The 21,747-nt window shown below is 41.9% G+C and overlaps 1 protein-coding gene across 2 annotated transcripts in view; it reads left to right on the plus strand.

The window, feature by feature from the left end:
* The window catches only part of cacna1db (calcium channel, voltage-dependent, L type, alpha 1D subunit, b), a 69,502-nt gene that overhangs the window by 830 nt on the left and 46,925 nt on the right, over positions 1-21,747 (plus strand). For both annotated transcript variants that reach the window (XM_035536033.1, XM_035536034.1), the window contains exons 2-3: positions 1,214-1,565; positions 2,008-2,113. In XM_035536033.1, coding sequence (XP_035391926.1) covers positions 1,214-1,565; positions 2,008-2,113 — 458 coding nt within the window. The remainder of the gene's footprint in view (positions 1-1,213; positions 1,566-2,007; positions 2,114-21,747) is intronic.

Below are 21,747 nucleotides of genomic sequence, written 5' to 3' on the forward strand. Positions count from 1 at the left end.
GCGCACACTGACCAGAAAGGCATCAGTTTCAGTGAGGAAGGGAACAGGAATAGACTTCTTTTTTATTCGGATATCACCAATATTAGGTCTAGGCTAAAACGGAATGTACAGCCATAGTTTTTAGCCGCTACACAAATCCTTGCAAGTTCGCAGCTCGTTTTGTTGCGTGATTCGAGGCTACTAGCAGATGGGAACAAATGTGGTGAAGTAAATTTGGCAACGGTTACCAAACATTTTGTGTCGGTGTGTGCGTGTGATGTGTGTTTGTTGCTGGGACATTGTAGTGGCTTAAACACTCAATAAATATATTTTTACTACTCAAAAACGAAGTGTGAATTCCTGACCACACTTTAAGAAAGTTTATCCCTGTGACTAATGTGTAAAACTATGTAATTACGTTTTTACTCTTTTTTTCTAAAGCCAGTTGTGTCCAAACAGACTAGGACCCCTTAAATCAAAATGTAAGCTAAATTCAAAGACATGGGCCCATTTTTTTGAGTTCAGGATGACTTCATACAGCTGCTCTTCCACTTAATATTATTGCATGTGCAGCACAAACAGGATTCTTAAAGAACACGAGGTGCTTTGCATCAGAACATCAAAATAATTTAATTCACTATTGCTGTTTTCAATGTGAAGCATCCTTTGAGTTATAGAGGGCTGCTTTTTGCAGCCGTTGTCAAGGAGATTCACTTTGTCCAAACATTTCTTTCGAGATGCTATTAATAGCCTTTCAACAAGCTCTTCTGTGCCTCTGCCAAGCACGGTTCATATAAAACGTCTCTGCATTTGATCTACATCGTGAAGCTTTTTGAGTAGGTGGTGCTGAATAGAATACACTGTGGTTTGTACCCACAAAACATCATTTGCATGCTGCTATGTTTTTGACTGAGCAGAGTCTAAGTACCCGTTCCATAGAAGTTAATGGTGGTATATGTACAATTTATAGTCATGAGACCTTGTATGAAGATATTTACTCTTGGCATAGGCTTCTACAGCCTGTTCATCTGGCAGTGTAGCAACTGGCAGATCAAATGACCTAGAAACTGCACCTGCAGAAACAGCTTTGCTTTTTCACATGACAGAATATTGATTTTCTCTCACATACACATGCACACACTCTTTCAATTTCTCTCTCTCCTCTCTCTCTCTCTCTCTCCCGAACCTTTTCCAACTCTTGAACTCAATCATTTGCTCTTTCTCCAATTCCCAGGGGCAAACTATGCCAGCTGCACCAGAGCCCCTTTCTCTGGTGATGCTCCTCCCCTTTGGTCTGAAAGCCCCACCCACTCCAGGCAGCCACTACCCCAGACTGGCAGCAGCCTGTCCTGGCAGGCTGCGATCCGGGCCGCGCGTCATGCCCAGGGCGACACCCCGCAGACAATGAGCGGGCAGTTGGTGGCAGGCTCCGCTCCGGTGGGCTCGCTGTCCCAGAGGAAGAGGCAGCAGTATGCCAAAAGCAAGAAGCAGGGCAGCGCATCCAATAGCAGGCCACCGCGTGCACTCTTCTGCCTCACTCTCAACAACCCTATACGCAGGGCCTGCATTAGCCTTGTGGAGTGGAAGTATCCTTTCCCTTTGCTTTCCTCTCTAACTGGGTCTTGGGTAAGGTGATTAAAGGAGTACTAATATGTTTAATATTCATTAGAAATGCTAAAACATGCTAAAGGCTTCCCATACACTGACAGTCACTGTTAGATTGTCTGGGTGAAGTATTCCTTTAAAAATGTACATGTTCATGTTTCTGGCTGAAAGTGGCTTTTATAATAAATGAATACTTAAGCATAAAACCTAAAATTCATTTATTGTACTAGATAATACTAACACAGCATGTGAAATTATTTTTATTCTAATTTTAAAAGTTTTAATTAGGTGGATATTAATCCCTAATTATAGTACGGGGCAACATATTATATATGACATTAACTTGGCATTTCACATAGCCTGTAAGTGATTAACTTTGCTTTATGTCAAATTCTCATTTGTCCTTAACCATGTGCTTTCTAGACCTTTTGATATCTTTATATTGCTCTCTATTTTTGCCAACTGTGTGGCCTTAGCTGTTTATGTCCCTTTCCCTGAAGATGATTCCAATTCAACCAATCATGACCTGGTGAGTACAGTTCCCTCCCGCATGGACAGATGGCCAGCTTTCTTTTGGTCTGCAGAGATGTCAGTCTTTGGAAGGCAGTTTGCTTTTGGTAGATGTATTGTGCTGTAAATCATTGACTTAGCCTTTCCTGCACCTGAGCAACCCACAGGTGCAACCTAATGATTTCATGTTGTATTTATGTAGGTCTCATGCTATTGGCTTGGTGTTCTTTGTGTTTGGCTGTGATTGGTTGCTCTTCCTGGGATCTTCATGGCAGTATCATGTTTCATTTGTCTAGACAATGCAGATGAATAGTTTGTATGCACTGGGTACATTTCTTGTTTGCATCTAATATGCAATCTGAATAATGCAGGAGATTAATATCGAAGATCTTTTTCTTCAAAGGTCATTATTTACTTATGTAATTTTTGCTTCTGATCTTAATTTGAGAAAGGAATTTTAATCCACGGTTAGCACTTCAATAACTCTATACAAAAATGTGGGTTTTACAAATTCTTTACAAATATTGTCTTATTCTGCTGTTGAATTCTGGACCAAAACCCTACCCCAGGAGGACAGTTGTTACATCTGTCAGAGAAAAGTTGCTTTAAGTATTTAAGCAATAAAATAGCATGTTATCATAAACATCATGAAAGAACATGAACATGTTATTTCACATATGTATTCTTTGAAAAGTGAAAATCTCTCTCATTAAATAATGTGCTGTTCAAAGATTTTAAAATAACTACCTTGAAGCTAGCATGTTGTTTTGATTGTGTTATTTTCTATGAAGCATACATTCTGGGAAATATCCAAAGCTTGTGTTCTGCATAATCTTGTATGTTTGTTTCACACAGAAAGTAAGATTAATGTATTCAATGAACGACATCTATCTTCTTTCTCTCTGCCTCTCAAAAAACATACATTCAGACCCACCCCCACATACACACACACACACACACAAACACAAAACCTACATCCTGAGCTTTCCACTGACTGTATCTGCTGTCACAGTCGTATTAGTGATGGCAGTGTGTGTGCATGTGCGTGTGCAAGAGTGAACGTTTGCCTCTGTGTTTCCATGCAACCAGCACTATGAGTCTGATACATTATGAGTTTGATACCTTTGCCTATAGCAGAATTAAAGTTCCTCTGCTACTATCTGGAGTTGCCCAGTGTATCATTTGATTAATTAAGGCAAATGATCCAACAAATTTTGGTCAACATAACCTAGACTGGTCTTTAACCATGTCACATTAAGGTTTGTCATATACTGCAAGGCTATTCACAATTGCAACAATGTAGCAAAAATAATGTCACTATGATATTTTTAGCTGTATTGTGCATCCCTACCATTGTCAGAACCTCCGTCTTTATGGATGCTGAACAATAGTGCTTGAAATTTGTCAGGTGACCCTCTAGTGCTTGTTTTATTGGCCGTTCACAGTTGCTGTTGCTTTACCCAAGGGGTCACATAATTCATATGGTAAGGGGGGGGAGGGGTGATACATGAACCAATAAAATTATCTCCTGTTCTGTGCATAGTGCCCATGCATACGTGTGTGTGCGAGGTGGCTGCAGGGTTTACAGCCGGCTGAGGGATTAAGCCGTACTGTGGATTAGCTGTTAGGCGGAGGGAGGGGCAATGCTGAGGTTAATTAGGGTGACACAGGGGTAGCCAGAGCTCCAGTTAAATGGCATGAGACCCTTTTGTTTAGCAGCCCCCTTCAGGGCGGTTTGCTTTTTCAGGACTGATTACCAATGCCCATGTGTGGCTGATAGGGCCCGTAATAATCATGGACCTTTTAACTATATGCATATCGGGGGCAAAATGAAAGGATTTGAAGTGTCTAAGAGAACATTAGGTTGCGAACGAGTACACGATCTCATTAAAAATATATATACAATGTTATTAAGAGGATCTTCATCATGTCAAATGTGAATAGAAAAGGCAGTAAAGAAGAACATGTAGCATCTTGTGTAAATGTACATGACAGAAGCAACTGTTTGGCACCTTGAATCTAAAGCTGTATTTCAAAGCTGAAAGTAGCTGGGAGAGTAAAGACCCAGGTGGTTTGGCCTGTTTGTGTGTCCTGTAGGGGTCTGTCACAGACTGTCAGTGGTAAAGTTTTCAAATAGACAGCATATGTGAAGGCTTTAAACACATTAGTGTTTTAGTGGAAAAATACAGTTTTGATATGCTTTTAAGATGCGAAGCACCTCATGGAACTCTCACTCACTCACTCTTACTCTTTCTGACTCACTCTCTCACTCACTCTTACTCACTCTCACTCACTCACTCTTACTCTGACTCACTCTTTCACTCACTCTTACTCTCTCACTCACTCTTTCACTCACTCTCACTCAGTCTCTCACTCACTCACTCTCTCTCTCACTCTCTCACTCATGATTAGCAAGCAGGAAATTATGCACAAGGTGGCCAGTGTCACAGTGGTGTTTCACATCAATGACATTGTGTGTTCTTTTTAAGGAGAGAGCAGATCGTGCACACCTCTGAGGTCTGCAAAAATCACAAAACTTCGTACACTTGTGAACCACTACCCCATGTGACCACTTTTTTGTTGTGATATCCACAGCCAAGAATACACTGCGATTGCTTATCTTGGTCTGAACTATAGATCCTCACCACATTCCAGAGCCTGCCAGCCATTCAAAGTTCGAGCTTGGCATCTGCACACATATGTTCTCAAAAATATGTTCTCAAAAATTGTCGCATCGCATCCATCTCGAGGAGGGGATCAGGGAGCAGGGAGGGAGGGGTGGTGTAATCGGTGTAACGGTGCAGCATTAGCAGAGCATGGAGTCTTCACCCGTGGCCAAGTGCATGTGGCCAACCATGAGAACAGAGCACACAGGGTACGCTGGGAAATAGTGAATGTTTGCTGACAAGTCATATTGTGCTGGCCCTGATGATGGGTAAAAAACAAAACAACAGAGTTGTGTGTAAAACTAAGCAGTCTAGGTGTGTGTGCATGCCTCATTGATTGGTCTGAGCAGTGGTGACACAGGCTGACAGTATCTTGGCCTGCAGTGGGCAGCCACCTTGTTTGGACCACAGTGATTACGCACGCACACACACACACACACACAAACACACGCAAGCGCGCACACACACACTCATGTGTGTACACACACATTCTTACATTTATACATGCAAAACCACATAAACACATGCACATACTCATGCACAAACACACACACACAAACACAGACAAAATTTAAATTTCATACAACTAGAACTAAAGACATAGTATTCAAATCAGTGCCCAGGTAAGAGTCAGTTGTCTTACATTGTCCATAGAGCATTTCAAACAGATGTACCATTTGAAAGGTTTGTCTAGACAAACAAACCAATAACCAGGTGAAACAGTGTTAAATTTCACAATGAAATAGCTGTTGTAACATCCTGAATCCACGTGATTGTGATCGGTTTGACTCATATGGAAGCCGAGCAGTTCACTGGTGTTGGCTAGCACTAAATGCTTCTCACTGAATCGCTAAATGCTTCTCATTCTCACGTCTCGCTCATTTCCCTAGTTATCCGCTGCTGCAAAACAGCTTTAAGTACATTGCTGTAAATTTTACAACCTGACAGCATTAGTCCTGAAATTTTATATATAAAATATATATAATATATATATATATATATATATATATATATATATGTATATATACACATATATATATATACACACACACACATACATACATACACATGTATATATGTATATATATACGTGTGTATGTGTGTGTATATATGTATATATATATATATATATATATATATATATATATATATATATATATATATATATATATATATATATATACACACACACACACATTTCTAGCAGAAATGGAAAATGGAAGCCACCATTGACTGTTCCATGCCTTCTGTTCATTCTGTGCTTTTCCATGTGTTATTCTCACACCACATAGAATCCAGGACAGCAACTATAGGACAAGCTAGCTTGCCTTTATTTGCTCATCCTTTCTTTACACATGGCTTATACGGCATGTTCAGGTGGAGGGTAGTTCCACAGCCACATTATCGCTGAGTTCTCCAGAAAACTAGGATGGCGGTAATCGGGAGACACTCGTCCTTTTGGTCTCTTTCTCAATCTTTTCCTCTTTTCTCCATCTGTCTCTCCCCTGTCTCTTCTATGTGGAGCTCTGTAGCTGCAGAGCTGTATGTGGGCTTTCTGAGTGGGCGTGTTGCAGCGAGGGGGTTAGCTCTCTTTAACGCTTGCATGCACGTGCACATGCATACACATACACATATATGCAAATGCACATGCACATATGCGGGCACACACACACAGCCATGCACATGCACACACACACATGCATGCCCATGTACGCACACACATGCATGCCCATGTACGCACACACATGCATGCACATGCATGCACACAGTCATTAGGGAGCACAACTTACCAATCTGCAGTTTGCATCATCCAGTGGTTGACTTGCCTGGGGCTGTAAAGAACAGAAACATGCTTTCGTGAGCATATGATCATTTCCATTGATAAGAACATGCGCATGGGAGGGAACGGATCCCTTCACTATAAGCGTATGAACCTGATCCCTTCGCTCTAAGCGTATGAACCTGATCCCTTCGCTCTAAGCGTATGAACCTGATCCCTTCGCTCTAAGCGTATGAACCTGATCCCTTCGCTCTAAGCGTATGAACCTGATCCCTTCGCTCTAAGCGTATGAACCTGATCCCTTCGCTCTAAGCGTATGAACCTGATCCCTTCGCTCTAAGCGTATGAACCTGATCCCTTCGCTCTAACCGTATGAACCTGATCCCTTCGCTCTAAGCGTATGAACCTGATCCCTTCGCTCTAAGCGTATGAACCTGATCCCTTCGCTCTAAGCGTATGAACCTGATCCCTTCGCTCTAAGCGTATGAACCTGATCCCTTCGCTCTAACCGTATGAACCTGATCCCTTCGCTCTAACCGTATGAACCTGATCCCTTCGCTCTAAGCGTATGAACCTGATCCCTTCACTCCAATTATATAAACCTGATCCCTTCGCTCTAACCGTATGAACCTGATCCCTTCACTCTAACCGTATGAACCTGATCCCTTCACTCTAACCATATGAACCTGATCCCTTCACTCTAACCGTATGAACCTGATCCCTTCACTCCAATTATATAAACCTGATCCATTCATTCCAATTATATAAACCTGATCCCTTCACTCCAATTATATAAACCTGATTCCTTCACTCTAACCGTATGAACCTGATCCATTCACTCCAATTATATAAACCTGATCCCTTCACTCCAATTATATAAACCTGATCCCTTCACTCCAGTTATATAAACCTGATCCCTTCACTCCAATTATATAAACCTGATCCCTTCACTCTAACCGTATGAACTTGGCACACGTGCCATAGAGTACAGTTCAGTCATACTTGGTCATATCCCATTATGCTTGTGTCCTTTTTTCAGTGGCTACATCTAGTTTACATGATAACCTACACAAACTAATTGCCATGGCGCCAAGCAAGCGTTAGTCTTGCTTGGGGGAGTCTTCAGAAAGGCTTGACAAATCGGCAAAAAGTAATAAAAACCTATTTGCAATCACGACACTGCGGCTTGCTTGAAGTTATTAGCGGTCATTCACAAAATAAACTGTGCTCACCGTACGGTTTCTGCCCATTAGGACTTAAAGTGAGCACAGCCCATCTCTGGCTTGGCTAAATAAAGCACAGATTCCGCGGAAGGGGGGCGGAATATGCAAATGAAGAGCCGGCGACACTGGCTCTAGCTTTGTGATCGGGTCTGTACTCACCGTGTGCCATGGTTCTACTTCGCGCAGTGAAAGACGAGCACGTAGCAACGTTCCTCTCCAAGGGTTTCAAACCTTCAGGCGCTACCTGTTTCTTAGCGTAAGATGACTGGTCTCTCATCGTTCCACTTCACCTCCCCCATCATTTACGAAGACGAGAAAAAACAGAATCTTTTTTTTTTTTTTTTTTACGTAACAAGCTGACATAGCGCCATTTTATTTATTAATGCTGTTATGGGCTGGGTTAGGTGACCGCTCAGCTATAGTTTACCACCGTATCTGTTAGTGATGTAAGTTATGCTATAATAAGATTAGTATAAGAAGGATGATAAAGAAGTCACTGTGGGTAAGAGTGTCTAGCATGTATGGTTTAAATGTAAAGGATGAAGCAGTTTTACACAGTTTATTACTTCACCCAAAAGTGTTTACATGGCTAACGGGAAATAAATGCGGATTGTGGGGATGGTTACTGAGATCTTATTTCCATTGCTAGGAATTGTAATATTTTTTAAAGAACAGTATTCTTGGGCCTTCTCAGCTAGGAACATAAGTATCCCCTGGAGAAGCCGTCATGGCCAAAGACGTGGGCTCACCAAAGAGGTCTGAGGACACTAGGTCTTCTTTACTGCTCCCACTAAACGACGTGTCCTTTCTTTTTATGTGTTATTTACCACGCACCCTGATCATGCTCGTAGTGTGTGTTCGACATGTCAGCAAGGGCCTTGCATGCTGTGTGTGTGGATTCACATGTGCACGCGTGTGTGTGTGTGTTTAGAATGGGTGAAATGTCAACAGATTTTTCGTTACACATGTATCGAGGGTGTCTGGTCTGAAGAGATGTGTACGTGCGTGTGCACATGTATGTGAAGCGTGTTCATGTGTGTGTGACTAAAAGATGTTGATTCACATTAGGGCAGTCTTCCTAAAAGCTCTTTCTGAAAGTGGCCAGGTCATTAGCTCAGGAGGTATTGTTTGGCTCTCTCCAGAAGAGCTAACACAACCCAAACACTTTGCCACTGTCTCTGACCATACGCTGTTCTGTTTGAGAACACTTGCTTCTGGGCCACGGGAGAACCGGGACTGGGAGTGGACAAACGTTTGGACCAGTGTTTCACCCACATGCCCACCCGCCCATCCATCCATCCATCCATCCATCCATCCATCCATCCATCCATCCATCCATCCATCCTTCCGCTAATTCATTTGTCCATCCGTCCGCTTGTCCATCTGTCTTTCTCCATCCACTCGTAAAATTGGCCGGGCGTGCGCGTGTTCGCGGACCCGCCGGCACTTAGCGCTCACAGCAAATGCGCACCACCACCTGTTTGCCTGCTGTAGTGCTGGGCTCGTGACTCTAGCGGCCGAGCTGATCGACCTGCTAAATCAGCTCACCCGGGAAAAGTCTCCTCAGTTTATTAAAACACAAAGACTATTAAGAGGTGTAAAGAGGGCCAAACGGCAAGAATGATTTTAGAGTTACGCAAAATTTACAGAAAGCGTCTATTTCTAGTACATTCTGAACTAGAATTAGTATTGTAATATTAGTATTCACTTCACTAGTGTGTGAAACTCAACACTTTGAAACTCAAGCTAATATTTCTTTCATCTTTCATCTATACTCAAATAAACCAGATAACCATTTATAATACATCTTATGCATCTAAAGGGTTGATCTTCATGTAATTCAGTGTTTTCTGGATAAAACCACCAAAGTGTAGTTAACCCTGTTTCTTGTGGGATATCACCCAATTTTTTTGAGTGAATCACAACCCCACAAGGCAGTGACTGAACAAGGCAGGAGGGAATTCACACAAGGGACTAATGTGCAATTGTTAGATGGCTCACCAATGCACATCTAGCAGGCTATCACAGCTCACTGTAGGGGTTTAATTGAGGGACGGACTTTGTCCGGACTTTCTGCTAACAGGCAAGCCGTGGATGGGACCATCGCAACCAATGAGATACCAGTATATTCAGTTCCCCTGAAGTCCGGTTATTCCTGTAACCAGACACCCTTGCGTCCCATTATAGACCAAGATAATTGGGAACCAACTGTTCTCTGAGCAGCACTATTAACTCCAAGCCACTCTGTACATAGCGCAGAACCTGGATTACTCCAAGGGATTTAACTGCCATCAGTCTTCGCATAACCCACAGACAAGGTAAGGGGTACTACATCTCCCCCTTGCCAAGCCCGTAGTAAGCTGGCGAGCTTTCTGAAGCCAACTCATACAGCATAAGCACCCTTCTGCTCCACCCAGAGGCAGGAGTCTCTTGCCGATGAGAGACAGCGCGGTTATTACCTGGTCTGAGGCCAGTGCGAGACTGTAGTAAACGATAGGCGCTGGCGGGCGGGGGGGGGGGGATGCCTGCCAGGGACCAAAGCGCTGGATGCTTTTGCCGAATGTCACGAAACCGCGTCACGACGTGGGCGAGGCTGTCGGATCGCGCCGTCCCCGCGCTCCCTCTCTCTCCCCATCTCAGAAGACCTCATCGGTGTCCTCTCGGCAGGAAACGAGCACGCATGCGCGAGGCCGCACGCACACGTACACAGCCGAGCAAACAAGTAGCGAGTCCTCTCTAGCACTGCTTAAGGGCGAGCGCCTTTACCGTCTGGCCCTTCAGCCATGCAGATTTAGTCTGAGTTGCAGGCAGAGCTTTCGCACTGGGATGTCTGTTTGGAAGATCCTTAACGGGGCATTACTTTTGTCATGTTTGTTCATCTATTGAGGCATGTCCTAACAGCCTGTGCTGTGACAAATGACCTCATGAAGTGTGATGCCTCACATGACCTCATCAGCTGTGATGCATCAGGCCCCCTGTAGGCCTGTCATCTCCCATATGTATAAAGGCTATTGATGACTAGCATTTGTGTGTGTGTGTCTGTGTGTGTGAAATTCATCAGGTTGTGATGTAACATACCATGGCTTAAGTTCATTAGTAAGTTCTAAACATAAACATATTTAATATATCCTGTCTTTACTTTGGATTTTTGGATTCCAATACAGAACTGCTTCTGTAATGTGGGCAGATTCCATGCATATAAAGTTTCAGTGTCTTTCAAACTAGACCGGATGCATTTAAACAGGCCTAGGTCACTGTGATATACTCTGTTACAACAGCACATGATATTTAAGTAAAAAGCACCAGTGAAGCACACACGTCTGTATGATATGAAAACGGTAATTTGAAGCTGTTACCAAAAGCCATACCTGCAAATCTGATTACATGTGCTTTGAAGATAAGCTCAAAGTTCAGGATTAAATTTGTGTTTCCATATCAGGCTGTTCTGCGTGCACTGAGATTTTAAGATATCTGAGCTACATAAGGTAGCTGTGTCATGCTAGTAATCTGGTCGGTCACAAATCGCCTTTGACTTGTCGGTAGGACCCTTAGCTGTTATGCTAAGAATCCCTGAGGTTTGGCTCCAAGTCTGAGTTACAGTAGTTTACTGTAGGTAGTTATAATATTGCTTTGATGTAAATTTTTACATTTGTGACTATTATATAATGTAAATAATGATATTGTTGCCAATATTTGGACATTGTATTTTCAGATGATTAAAAATGACTTTATGGTTGAAATAGGAGTTATATCAGCGTGGTCGAGGAAGATATTGTAGTCTTTAGACAAATAAATGAAGTTTGTTCATTTATCAAATAGGATACAATTATGGGCATTACAAAAAATCATTCTTAATTTGTTTGTCCAATTTTAATGAAATACTCTCCTGTATAAACGTAAATGCTGTGTAATCTGATAAAAGTTAATGAATCTTTGCTCTTCATAGTGTAAATATTCAACAATCTGATGATGAAAGCATAGTGTTTAAGTACATTATTTCAAAGATCATTTCAGCTTGTTAAATGTAAAAATACTCAATCAGTGTAATTGTTAACATTACCAGCATCAGTTCATGTTATTAATGTGGCATGCATGCTTTTTCTCAGAAAGGGCATTTGACAGTCACCCTTTAAAATTTTATAACATAGCTAAACGCTTGTGACGACGTTATGTAACAGAGTGGATATAATTAGGTGAACGACTGACGCGGGGAAATGAGTTCTGTCACATGCTCCTGTATAAGTTCATTAGCATCTCCTGGCCCAACACAAATGCAACATACTAGATTCTCATTTTACAATGCTGTGGGGGGTGACGGTTCACCCAACCTCACCATCACCACAAACAGTGCCCTCCCATCACTACCCCCACCTGCCCCTCTACCCCACCATCACCACCACCACCCACCAGCACCACCACCCCACAATTACCACCCCACCCGCCCCTCTACCCCACCATCACTACTACCTCCACCACCCCACCATCACCACCCCCACCCACCCCTCTACCTCACCATCACCACCACCTCCACCATCCCACCATCACCACCCCCACCTGCCCCTCTACCCCACCATCACCACCCCCACCTGCCCCTCTACCTCATCATCACCACCATCACCCGCCCCTCTACCCCACCATCACCACCACCTACACCACCCCACCATCACCACCCGCCCCTCTACCCCACCATCACCACCCCCACCCAACATCAACACCCCCAACCGCCATGACCACCACCACCACCACCTCCATGACCATCTCCACTGTATACTGGAGTAAAGGTTTTGTCAACAGAAATAAATAAATAAATACATTCACACTAAACTGTCACCACTGGTAAATGAACACTTACACTGGTGTAACTACACACTGCACACTGGGGAACAGTTTAACACTGAAGGTGTTATTTTAACACATTTATATGTGTGTGTATGTGATTGCAGAAATTAGGCATATCGCAATATATTTCTGATGTATGTGTTTTGTTATTTCTTGTATATTGTTCTGTGCTTTTGTATCTGGAGGCTATGAATCAATACTAAATGAATTTGTCCATGTGTTTCAGAAAGCATTCTTCATTCCTAACACAGTAACTAATCAGACCATGTTAAATCAGTCCATGTTAATAACTGGAGAAGGTGGATGATCAGAGGGTTTTTGATGGCCGTGCTGCTGACAGTCCCTTGAGCAACGCTCTGAACCAGGGATGGAGACAGCAGTGCGCCTATGGCCACAATTCTGCATGCTTTCAAAATAGTAGCATGTAACAGTCTTGGGTTCAAATATGACATGGCTTGACAGAAGCTCCCAATAGTGTTCTAAATAACTTTAATGCCCTTGCTGAAGGAGAGCGCTGAGCGTGAATGGCAGACTTATTTCCATCATTCTCCAGTAAGAGCATGTGTGTGAGTGGGAGGCCTAAACCGTTTCGCCTTTTTAAAAATTAAACATTAGCTAACGTCTTAATGAACAGCAGAGAGAGGTGGCATCTTGAAAATTGTGTTAAGTACAGTTCTGTTGTCCGATGCCCTGCTTCCTCCGTTTACGCATCTGTGCCTCAGTATTACATCACTTGCCACAGGCACACAGATCAAGACTCAGCGAACATCCCGTACAGACCATTTAAATGACCCTGTAGCACTCGCATCTGTTCTGGAAGCAAAAAATACATAAAGCATCATTTGGATTTTGGATTTGGACCTCTATGGACTGGGCTCAGTCACATTTGAGTCCTGGTACAGCATACCTGGAACCATTTATTTGTTGTATCTGTGTTATGTCTGCGTGGATTTCCATTTATAAGCCTGCCAGAACAGATGCTGTCTGTGTACTCAACTTCTGCGTTTGCTGATACCATGAAAGTGCACAGACGCACGTTTGTGTGTGTGTGTGCACAAATTGCTACAATATGTGTATGTGTGTGTGTGTGTGTGTGTGTGTGTATTTGTGTGCGTGTGTATGTGTGTGTGTGTGTGTGTGTGTGTGTGTGTGTGTGTGTGTGTATGTATTTGTGTGCGTGTGTATGTGTGTGTGTGTGTGTGTGTGTGTGTGTGTGTGTGTGTATGTGTGTGTATGTGTATGTGTATGTGTGTGTGTATGTGTGTGTGTGTGTGGATGAGTGTGTCCTCAAATGATCTCTACAGCTGCGCCAAGGGGCAGTTGAAGTTTCTTTTATCTTCCTGCCAAGCAAACCCTGTTTACTTTGAGGCTAATCTTTGGTATATTATTTTTTATAAAAGTAAGGTGTCTTTAGTTTTTGCTGAGGGCTTTTATTGTTTCACTTTTTCTTTATATGATTTACTCTTCTGTTGTTAGAGCTTTTCTTTGTGTGTGTGTGTGTGTGTGTGTGTGTGTGTGAGAGAGAGAGAGAGAGAGAGAGAGAGAGAGTATTTGCGTATTTCTTATTGTACCAGTCTTGTCGTATGCAGACCTTGCTTCATTTATATATCAACACAGAGAGAGGAACACAGAGTGATGTTTATTGCACAGTGGAAGCATCTAGGTGTTCATACAGGGCGCTGTCCATGGTTCTGAATTGGCCAAGTTTCTGGGAGGATATACACATGTATAGCTCATACTGTTCAGTTGGTTTAAAGTGCTATACAACCAGCCAGTTTTGATAGTCTATGTAAATATTCCTCTCTGCCTTTTATTATAATCTATTTATGGGAAGCTGATCACCAAATGATAATGCATGATTAGGAGCTTGGTTGTGTAAGATAGGGCCATAAATAGTGTTATAATGGGTTATCTAACTTCTGTTTGGCCTACAGTTGCACAGATAATGTCAGTACTGTTGGCATGCTTATTTTAAAGTGCCAGGATAGATCAAACCACTTTCATGTTCTGCTTAAGTCTGGCAGCTGTGTAGAGTATGACATTATCAGTTTAAGTTCGGGCTCATGCTTTTGAATGCACAGCCAGCTCTTGAGTAATGTCCTCACTGAGGTCTGAATGCTCCATTTTTGACCGTGGCTGTTGTGTGCACATTGTATGCAGCTGTACACTTTTAGCTAGGATCTAAAGGAAAATGCAGAGCCCTACTTACCATTAGGGCTCTTATTAATCTGTTTAGGCCAGTCACAGCAGATAATGGCTTCTAATGAGCTCCTGACATAGATGCTGGACTACATCAGAGAGATTGACATGCAGAGTTGCTCTCTCTCTCTCCTATCATGTATGTTGATTCCCAGTCTTTACCATATAGTTGTTTTGGCCTCCAGCTTTAAAACAATGATGCGTGTAAATTTTCTCACAAGGAGAATAATGTTGTCAGGTTTGGCAGAGCCAATTGTCTTCAAATGCAATGTTTTATGTCAGTTTTTTTATGATAGATTTTCTGTGCAAGATTGCAGTTGTCTCCATTTTATATACAAAAATCTGAGCACGATATCTGAAATAAGCATTAAAAATGATCGGTAAATCAGTCAACACAGTATACAGAGGGCTGCGACTCTTCTGATCATCTATAGCCAAGGACTACTTTACAGAGGAACTCTACAAACCTAATGAAATCTTTTTTTTTTTTTTTACTAAAGCTGAAAAGTGCAGTTTAAAAATGAGCAAAAAGGTGAAGTGTTAGGGGTGAGCTGAGTGAATCCCCTTAACAGTGTTTGCTTTGTGAATTAATATTCAAGTATTTGCAATTTTGTTTTGCCAGGTCTGAATATAGAAATACATATATAAATTAAATTAAGGCCCAGCCAAGCTCTTCTGGCAAGGGCATTTTTTCGTTTCCCAAGAGGCTGTTTGACATCAAAAGTGCTCCAAACCCATTACTATAGTGGCAAGTCTGGAAAAGTCCGTTCATTTGACCTGCGAAGCTCACTGCTACTCTGAACATGTGGAGGCCATCTCAGCTGTCCACAGCAATTAGCCTCAGCAAAGCTAGTGACTTCAGCCACCTCACATCCCTGTAGCTTCTCTCTCTCTCTCTTTATCCATCTTTCTCTCTCTCTCTCTCTCTCTCTCTCTCTCTCTCTCTCTCTCTCTCTGTCTCTTGCTCTCTTTTTGCACAACCAGTAGCGTGTTCATGCATGCTCATTGATCACAGTCCCTATAGTGAAAGAATAGTGACCCAATGCTCAAGCTTCAATCCTGCTTCCTGTGGAAAAACGATGCTCACAGTGATATGCCAGCATTACAATATAACAGCAATACATATTTAAGGGTACTAACTTACACTTAATTATGTCGGAAAATATATGGCGGAATTGAAATGCGATATTCATTGTTTGTAAGAGCAGCCTGTAACGAGTACATGTTTAGTGGTTCAACCAGTAAAGTTGAGCCAAGCTGTAAACATATAAACAAACAAATAGAATGCATTGTGTTCATAGCACATTATATTTACGTACAATCATCTTGTACAAAAGGCAAGGTACAAAAAAACAGGCGGTGCCAACATCCACTGTATACAGTTTAGTTATGAGAAGATGGAGAAGCAGATGATACTGGAAATGTCAAGGGTAAGATGCTCCTTAATATAATCTGGTGTATTTCCATCAGTGTGCTGAACGGTTAACAGGAAAACTTTAAATTCAGTTTTGTAGGAACCAGGTGCGCGTGCAGAGAATTTAACCTTGGAACCGAGGAACCAAATGTGGAGAAAATAACCTTGGCGTTATGGTTTTGTACAATTTCACAGTTTTGTACTCAAACGATTCTAAATGTTCAAGAACGTCTGCTTGTTCTAGGCGGAAATTCCAGTAAAGAATTACTTTAGTTTAGTCATGATGAGCTCAAGATACGGACAAGCTTTTCTGCATTAGATAATATAGAGCAAAGCTTGAAGAGATGATGTGTTAGGAGGCTTTACACAGACCTTTCATTTTAGCTTCAAAGTTCACATACTTAATACCCATATTGTGCTAAAGAAATGAATGTTCTAGCCAGAAATTGTGAGGTGTGAGATATGAAATGTGTACTTGGTGTGAAGTGCCAACCAAGAGAGATTCTGTTTTACCCATTTGTAATTGCACTGTGTTATACTTCATCCCGGCCTTTACACTGCCTAGGCGCATATAACATTTAATACAGCAAAAAATGTTAAAACATTTGTTGTACCTACAAATGATGTCTCCAGAGGGAAGCAGTGCTCATATCCATCAACTTCAAGGAGGAGGAGGAGCCTCCTTGTGAGAAATGGATAACTGTGCACATATGTACAACACACACACACACAGACACACAGACACACACACACACACACACACACACAAAATAGGATAAGCTTGCTTTTATTGCTTGTGTTTATTGCTTGTGTTTGTTGCTCCTCTGTAGAGTAAGAAAAAGAACAACTCAAGGTCACAAGACTTTGGGGAACTCGCCCTATAAAAGAAACTCTCATTTAGCAGTGTGAGTTGTGAATCACTGTGAAGGCGCGGTGCACGATGCACATATGTTCACACTGATGATTCTACCAGAGTGTGAGCATTGCAGCTGCAAGTCAAGTCAGTGAGCGGTGGAAGATTGACTCTCAAAGACCGCCTTACACTCACCCTACTCTAAAGCCTGTGGGCCAGAACCTCAACCTCACACTACTGTAAAGTTCTTGGGCCAGAGCTTTAGCCTCCCAATAATGCAATACCACAGGGTCAGGAGGGATCAGGGGTCACTCATTCACTCTTTCACTCATTCACTCTTTCATTCAGTCATACCCTTTCTCATTCTCTCTCTCTCTCTTTCTCTCTTAGCTTTGCCTCATCAATGCTTCTCATATAGTTTATGAACAATGAGTCGAGACTGTTAAAGGGTTTTTCACACTGAAAACACTTAGAATACACATCATAAGCATTTCTAGTATTATTTTACGTCCTACATGTTCCTGTTCATCTTGTCATTTGATCTAATTTCTTATCCAGTTCAACTCCATTTTCATGGTGGTATTCTTTTGTGTTTTATTTGTGCATTATACGAAGTGCAATTAACTTCAGAGGTGAAGATGACAACCTTTTTTGCTGTTATATTAGGACTGTGCAATAATTTCTGTTTGCTAGTCATTATCTCACTATTCACCCTCGCGATCCTAACATTACAGGGGCTTGTGCAAATCATCCCTTTAAGAAATCCTAGAATTCTTTTTGTGTGTTGTGGACATTCTGAGCAGTCTCAGACATTCCAAGTGAATAATCTGTGAGTGTTTTTATGAATCGCGATATTCATCTGATCCAGCAAACATAAATATTTTCCTCCAAAATAATACAGGCCATTTTTAAAAAAGGTTTTGCACCAAGGTTTCACCAATGTGTTTTAATATATTTTTCAAGGGCTTATATGTAGCAGCATAAGCTCTGTCAATGCCTCTATCAGGATCCTCACCCTCTGGGAGCATGAGTTGTCCGCATACGTGCATCACTGAAAGTTTCTGGAGTGGAAATGTTATTATAAGGAAGATCTGGCTTTGATGTGCTATGTGTGCTTGTATGTGGAATGCAGGGATTTGCAGCTATCATATAATAAATAAGTAATATAATATAATATAATATAATAAACAGTAAATATAATGTCACTACAATGGTTAGCAATATACTAAGGTATTTATAATTATTAGATGGATAATCCATTCCTTACGGTATTTACAAAGATTTATTAAAACCTGAGGTTCTATTCTATTCTATTCTATTCTATTCTATTCTATTCTATTCTATTCTATTCTATTCTCAAAGGCTCAAGGTTCAAAAGGCTTTAATGTCATTTCAGCTATATAAAAGTACAAAGCAAAAATGAAACAATGTTCCTCCAGGACCATGGTGCAACACAAAACAAGTGCAACAGACAACACACTACACAAGTGCAACAATACAATGCAGTGCAATAATACCATACCAATAAATACAATACACAATGAGCAGACAGTGCATTTATTTTGACCAGTACACAGTACTGGGAATATGTAAAGTGGGTTTGTGCATAGGAGTCAGTGACAAGCTATACTGAACATAGCAGTTACTGGTAGTAGCCAGAAACAGTTCAGAATACAGTACTGATTTAGTACAGTTTTCTAGCAGCCAGTAGGAAGAATGTACAAGAGTGCAAAAGGAGTGCATATTATTTTTGCGTGTAGTTTGACTTCAGCAATTTGTCTGATACAAAAAATCAGTGTGTGTGTGTGTGTGTGTGTGTGTGTGTGTGTGTGTGTGTGTGTGTATAAGCATTTGTGTATGTGTGTGTGTGTATAGAAGTGTCCATTTGTTTGGAATTGGAATTGGAATTGGAATTAGCCAGAGTTCAGGAATCTGATAGCTTCTGGGAAGAAGCTGTTGCAAAGTCTAGAGGTGAGGGACCGGATGCTGCGGTACCTTTTTCCAGATGGGAAAAGGGTGAACAGTTTGTGTGAGTGGTGTGTGGGGTCTTCCACAATGCTGGTGTCTTTGTGGATGCAGCGTGTCGTGTAGATGTCTGCGTTGGAGGGAAGAGAGACCCCATTGATCTTCTTAGTTGTTCTCACCAGTCTCTGAAGGGTCTTGCAGTCAGCGACGGAGTTGATATCCTATTCTATTCTATTCTATTCCCTGGATACATTTTGTGGTCTTTTTGAAGATACCTTGTGATAATGTTAAGATTGTATGTGTGTGTGAGTGTGGGTGTACTCATGCGCAAATGTACATTTGGTTTCTGTGTATCAACTCCTCTGAGCATATATTTCAGTCCTGCAAGCACTACTGTGTGCACGCCTGTGCATGTCTCTGCATGTCCTTGCACGTGTGTGCACGCCCATGCACATCTCTGGATGTCCCTGCATATGTGCGCATGCCCATGCACGTCCCTGTACGTGTGTGCACGTCCCTGCACGTGTGTGCACGCCCACTGCACATCCCTGCATGTGCGTGCACGCCCTCTGCACGTCCATGCATGTGTGCACATGCCCTCTATACGTCCCTGTATGTTTGCGCACACCCTCTGCATGTCCCTGCATTTGTGCGTTCATGCATGCCAGTCACCAAAGCCTTAGGCTCATGTAAGGGCAGAGCACGAGTCCAATGGCATTCCGCTGAGCGGATTGGTCGGCGAAAGCGCACTCTCATGGGTGCACACAGCGCTTGTGCAGCGAGTTTTAAGCACAGGAAAATTGACAGCCAAACAAACTGTCACCAATACATTATCTCTGCCAGCTTTTGAAGAGTGCCATCCGCCTGCAACTCCTGGAAGCACAGAAGAGAAGCACAAACAGAAGAGAATCTGCCCAGACTCGTGTGTCTATCAGAAGAAGCTAAAGGCTTTGATGGAGCACGGGGGAGGATTTGCATGTTAAAATGGCAGTAGGAGACCGGAATGAACTGGCAGCTGCTTAATGAAGGTCAATGACATTTTTGACCCGTTGGTGGTCTTTCAACATTCCTCTGGACTGGTTTACAGCCTCTCTAAAAAAAATCAAAGGAGCAAACTGTCAGCTCTAAATGCAGTTTTGGTTGGTTTGGCAGGCCCCTTGTCTTCAAGATGCTGTTCACAATGAGCTAACCTGAGGCACACAGAACTCACACATTACTACATTAAAACAGTTTCATCACTCAGTGTCTTCTCCTTTAGCTGTTGCTATTCTTACCAGCGCACACACACACACACACACACACACACACACACACACACACACACACACACGCACACACTGTTATTCAGGTATAATGAGCTTAAAGCTCGAGAAAAGTGTGACACGATGAGTTACGCAAATAAGACTCCAGTTTCTCTTTGTTCTCTCTTGCGTCCTCTCCCTCTCTTTCTCTCTCTCTCTCTCTCTCTCTCCCTCTCTTTCTCTCCCTCTCTTTCTCTCCCCCTGTCTGTCTGTACTGATGATTGTAGTTGCAGATCATGTTTCCTTTATGCAAGGTAGTTTTGGCCTCTAATAATTCACCTGTAAACAGCAATCACAAATACACACACATGCGCACACATGCATACAGTACTGTATATCATGTTAGCATATGGTTAAAATATGTGAATTCAATTATTCATATTTTTCATGATTTAAAGTTTTGCATTTTCTTTGCAATGTCATTTCATTTATTAAGTCATGTAAATGTATTTTTATCTAGATAAAAATAAAACATAGTGTACCTGAGACAGAGTGGACCCTGTGTGAGCTTGAATTAACCCTGAAACAGCGGAAGTCATTTAGTCCTCCTTCCTTATCTTGATTGTGTAAAGACTTTTCAGAGTTAATTTGGCCGCTGGCTGTAGTTTTCCTTCTATGGCAAGCTGAAATCCCTGCCCTATGGTCCAGATTTACTGCCAAATCTGATTTTAGAACATCCCCCTATGACTCTGTTTGTGTGTGTGGGTGGGTGTATGTAATTTTAAAACACAATAGAGTAGCATGGACTCTGTAAGCTTAAATGCTGTGGTCTATTCTCTGCTTAGTCAGCTGTTCATACACTGAAGCTGGCCATTTACCCCAAGTAATATGGTAGGGTGTGTGTCTGCACATGTGTGTATGTGCACATTTGTGTGTTATCTGAATCTGACAGTGTCAACACCTGTCTTGCAGTGACCTCTTGTAACACACACGCACACACACACACAAACACACACACGCACACACGCACGCACACACACACGCATGCACACACTACACTACATCACATCACATAAGATAAGCCCTTTCACAGCAGACAATGAAGAAATCTAAAGCTTTTAGAGTTAACAATTCAAAATTGGAATAGTTTATATTATAGTTTATTTTTGGGGAAATTCTGTATAGTCCGATCAACAAAATATGAGCAATATCTTACATAAAATCTGCAAAATTTATATATGCTTATTCCACTCCTTCTCTGTTCAAACCCTGCCAGAATAACTGACCATGCAGTAATTTGCATTATGTTGCTTTGTACATCATTGACCATACATCTGATGCCCTTGCCTGGCGAATCAATAGATGCATACTGTATTTATCAATAATTCAGATTCTAAAACTTTTTTTTAAAAGCACATCACTTTAGTCAAGCCATTTTTACAACACAAGTTGACACATAGCGGCTTTTCAAGA

Source organism: Electrophorus electricus, chromosome 18 (assembly GCF_013358815.1).
Source record: "Electrophorus electricus isolate fEleEle1 chromosome 18, fEleEle1.pri, whole genome shotgun sequence".
In the NCBI taxonomy this organism is placed as follows: domain Eukaryota; kingdom Metazoa; phylum Chordata; class Actinopteri; order Gymnotiformes; family Gymnotidae; genus Electrophorus; species Electrophorus electricus.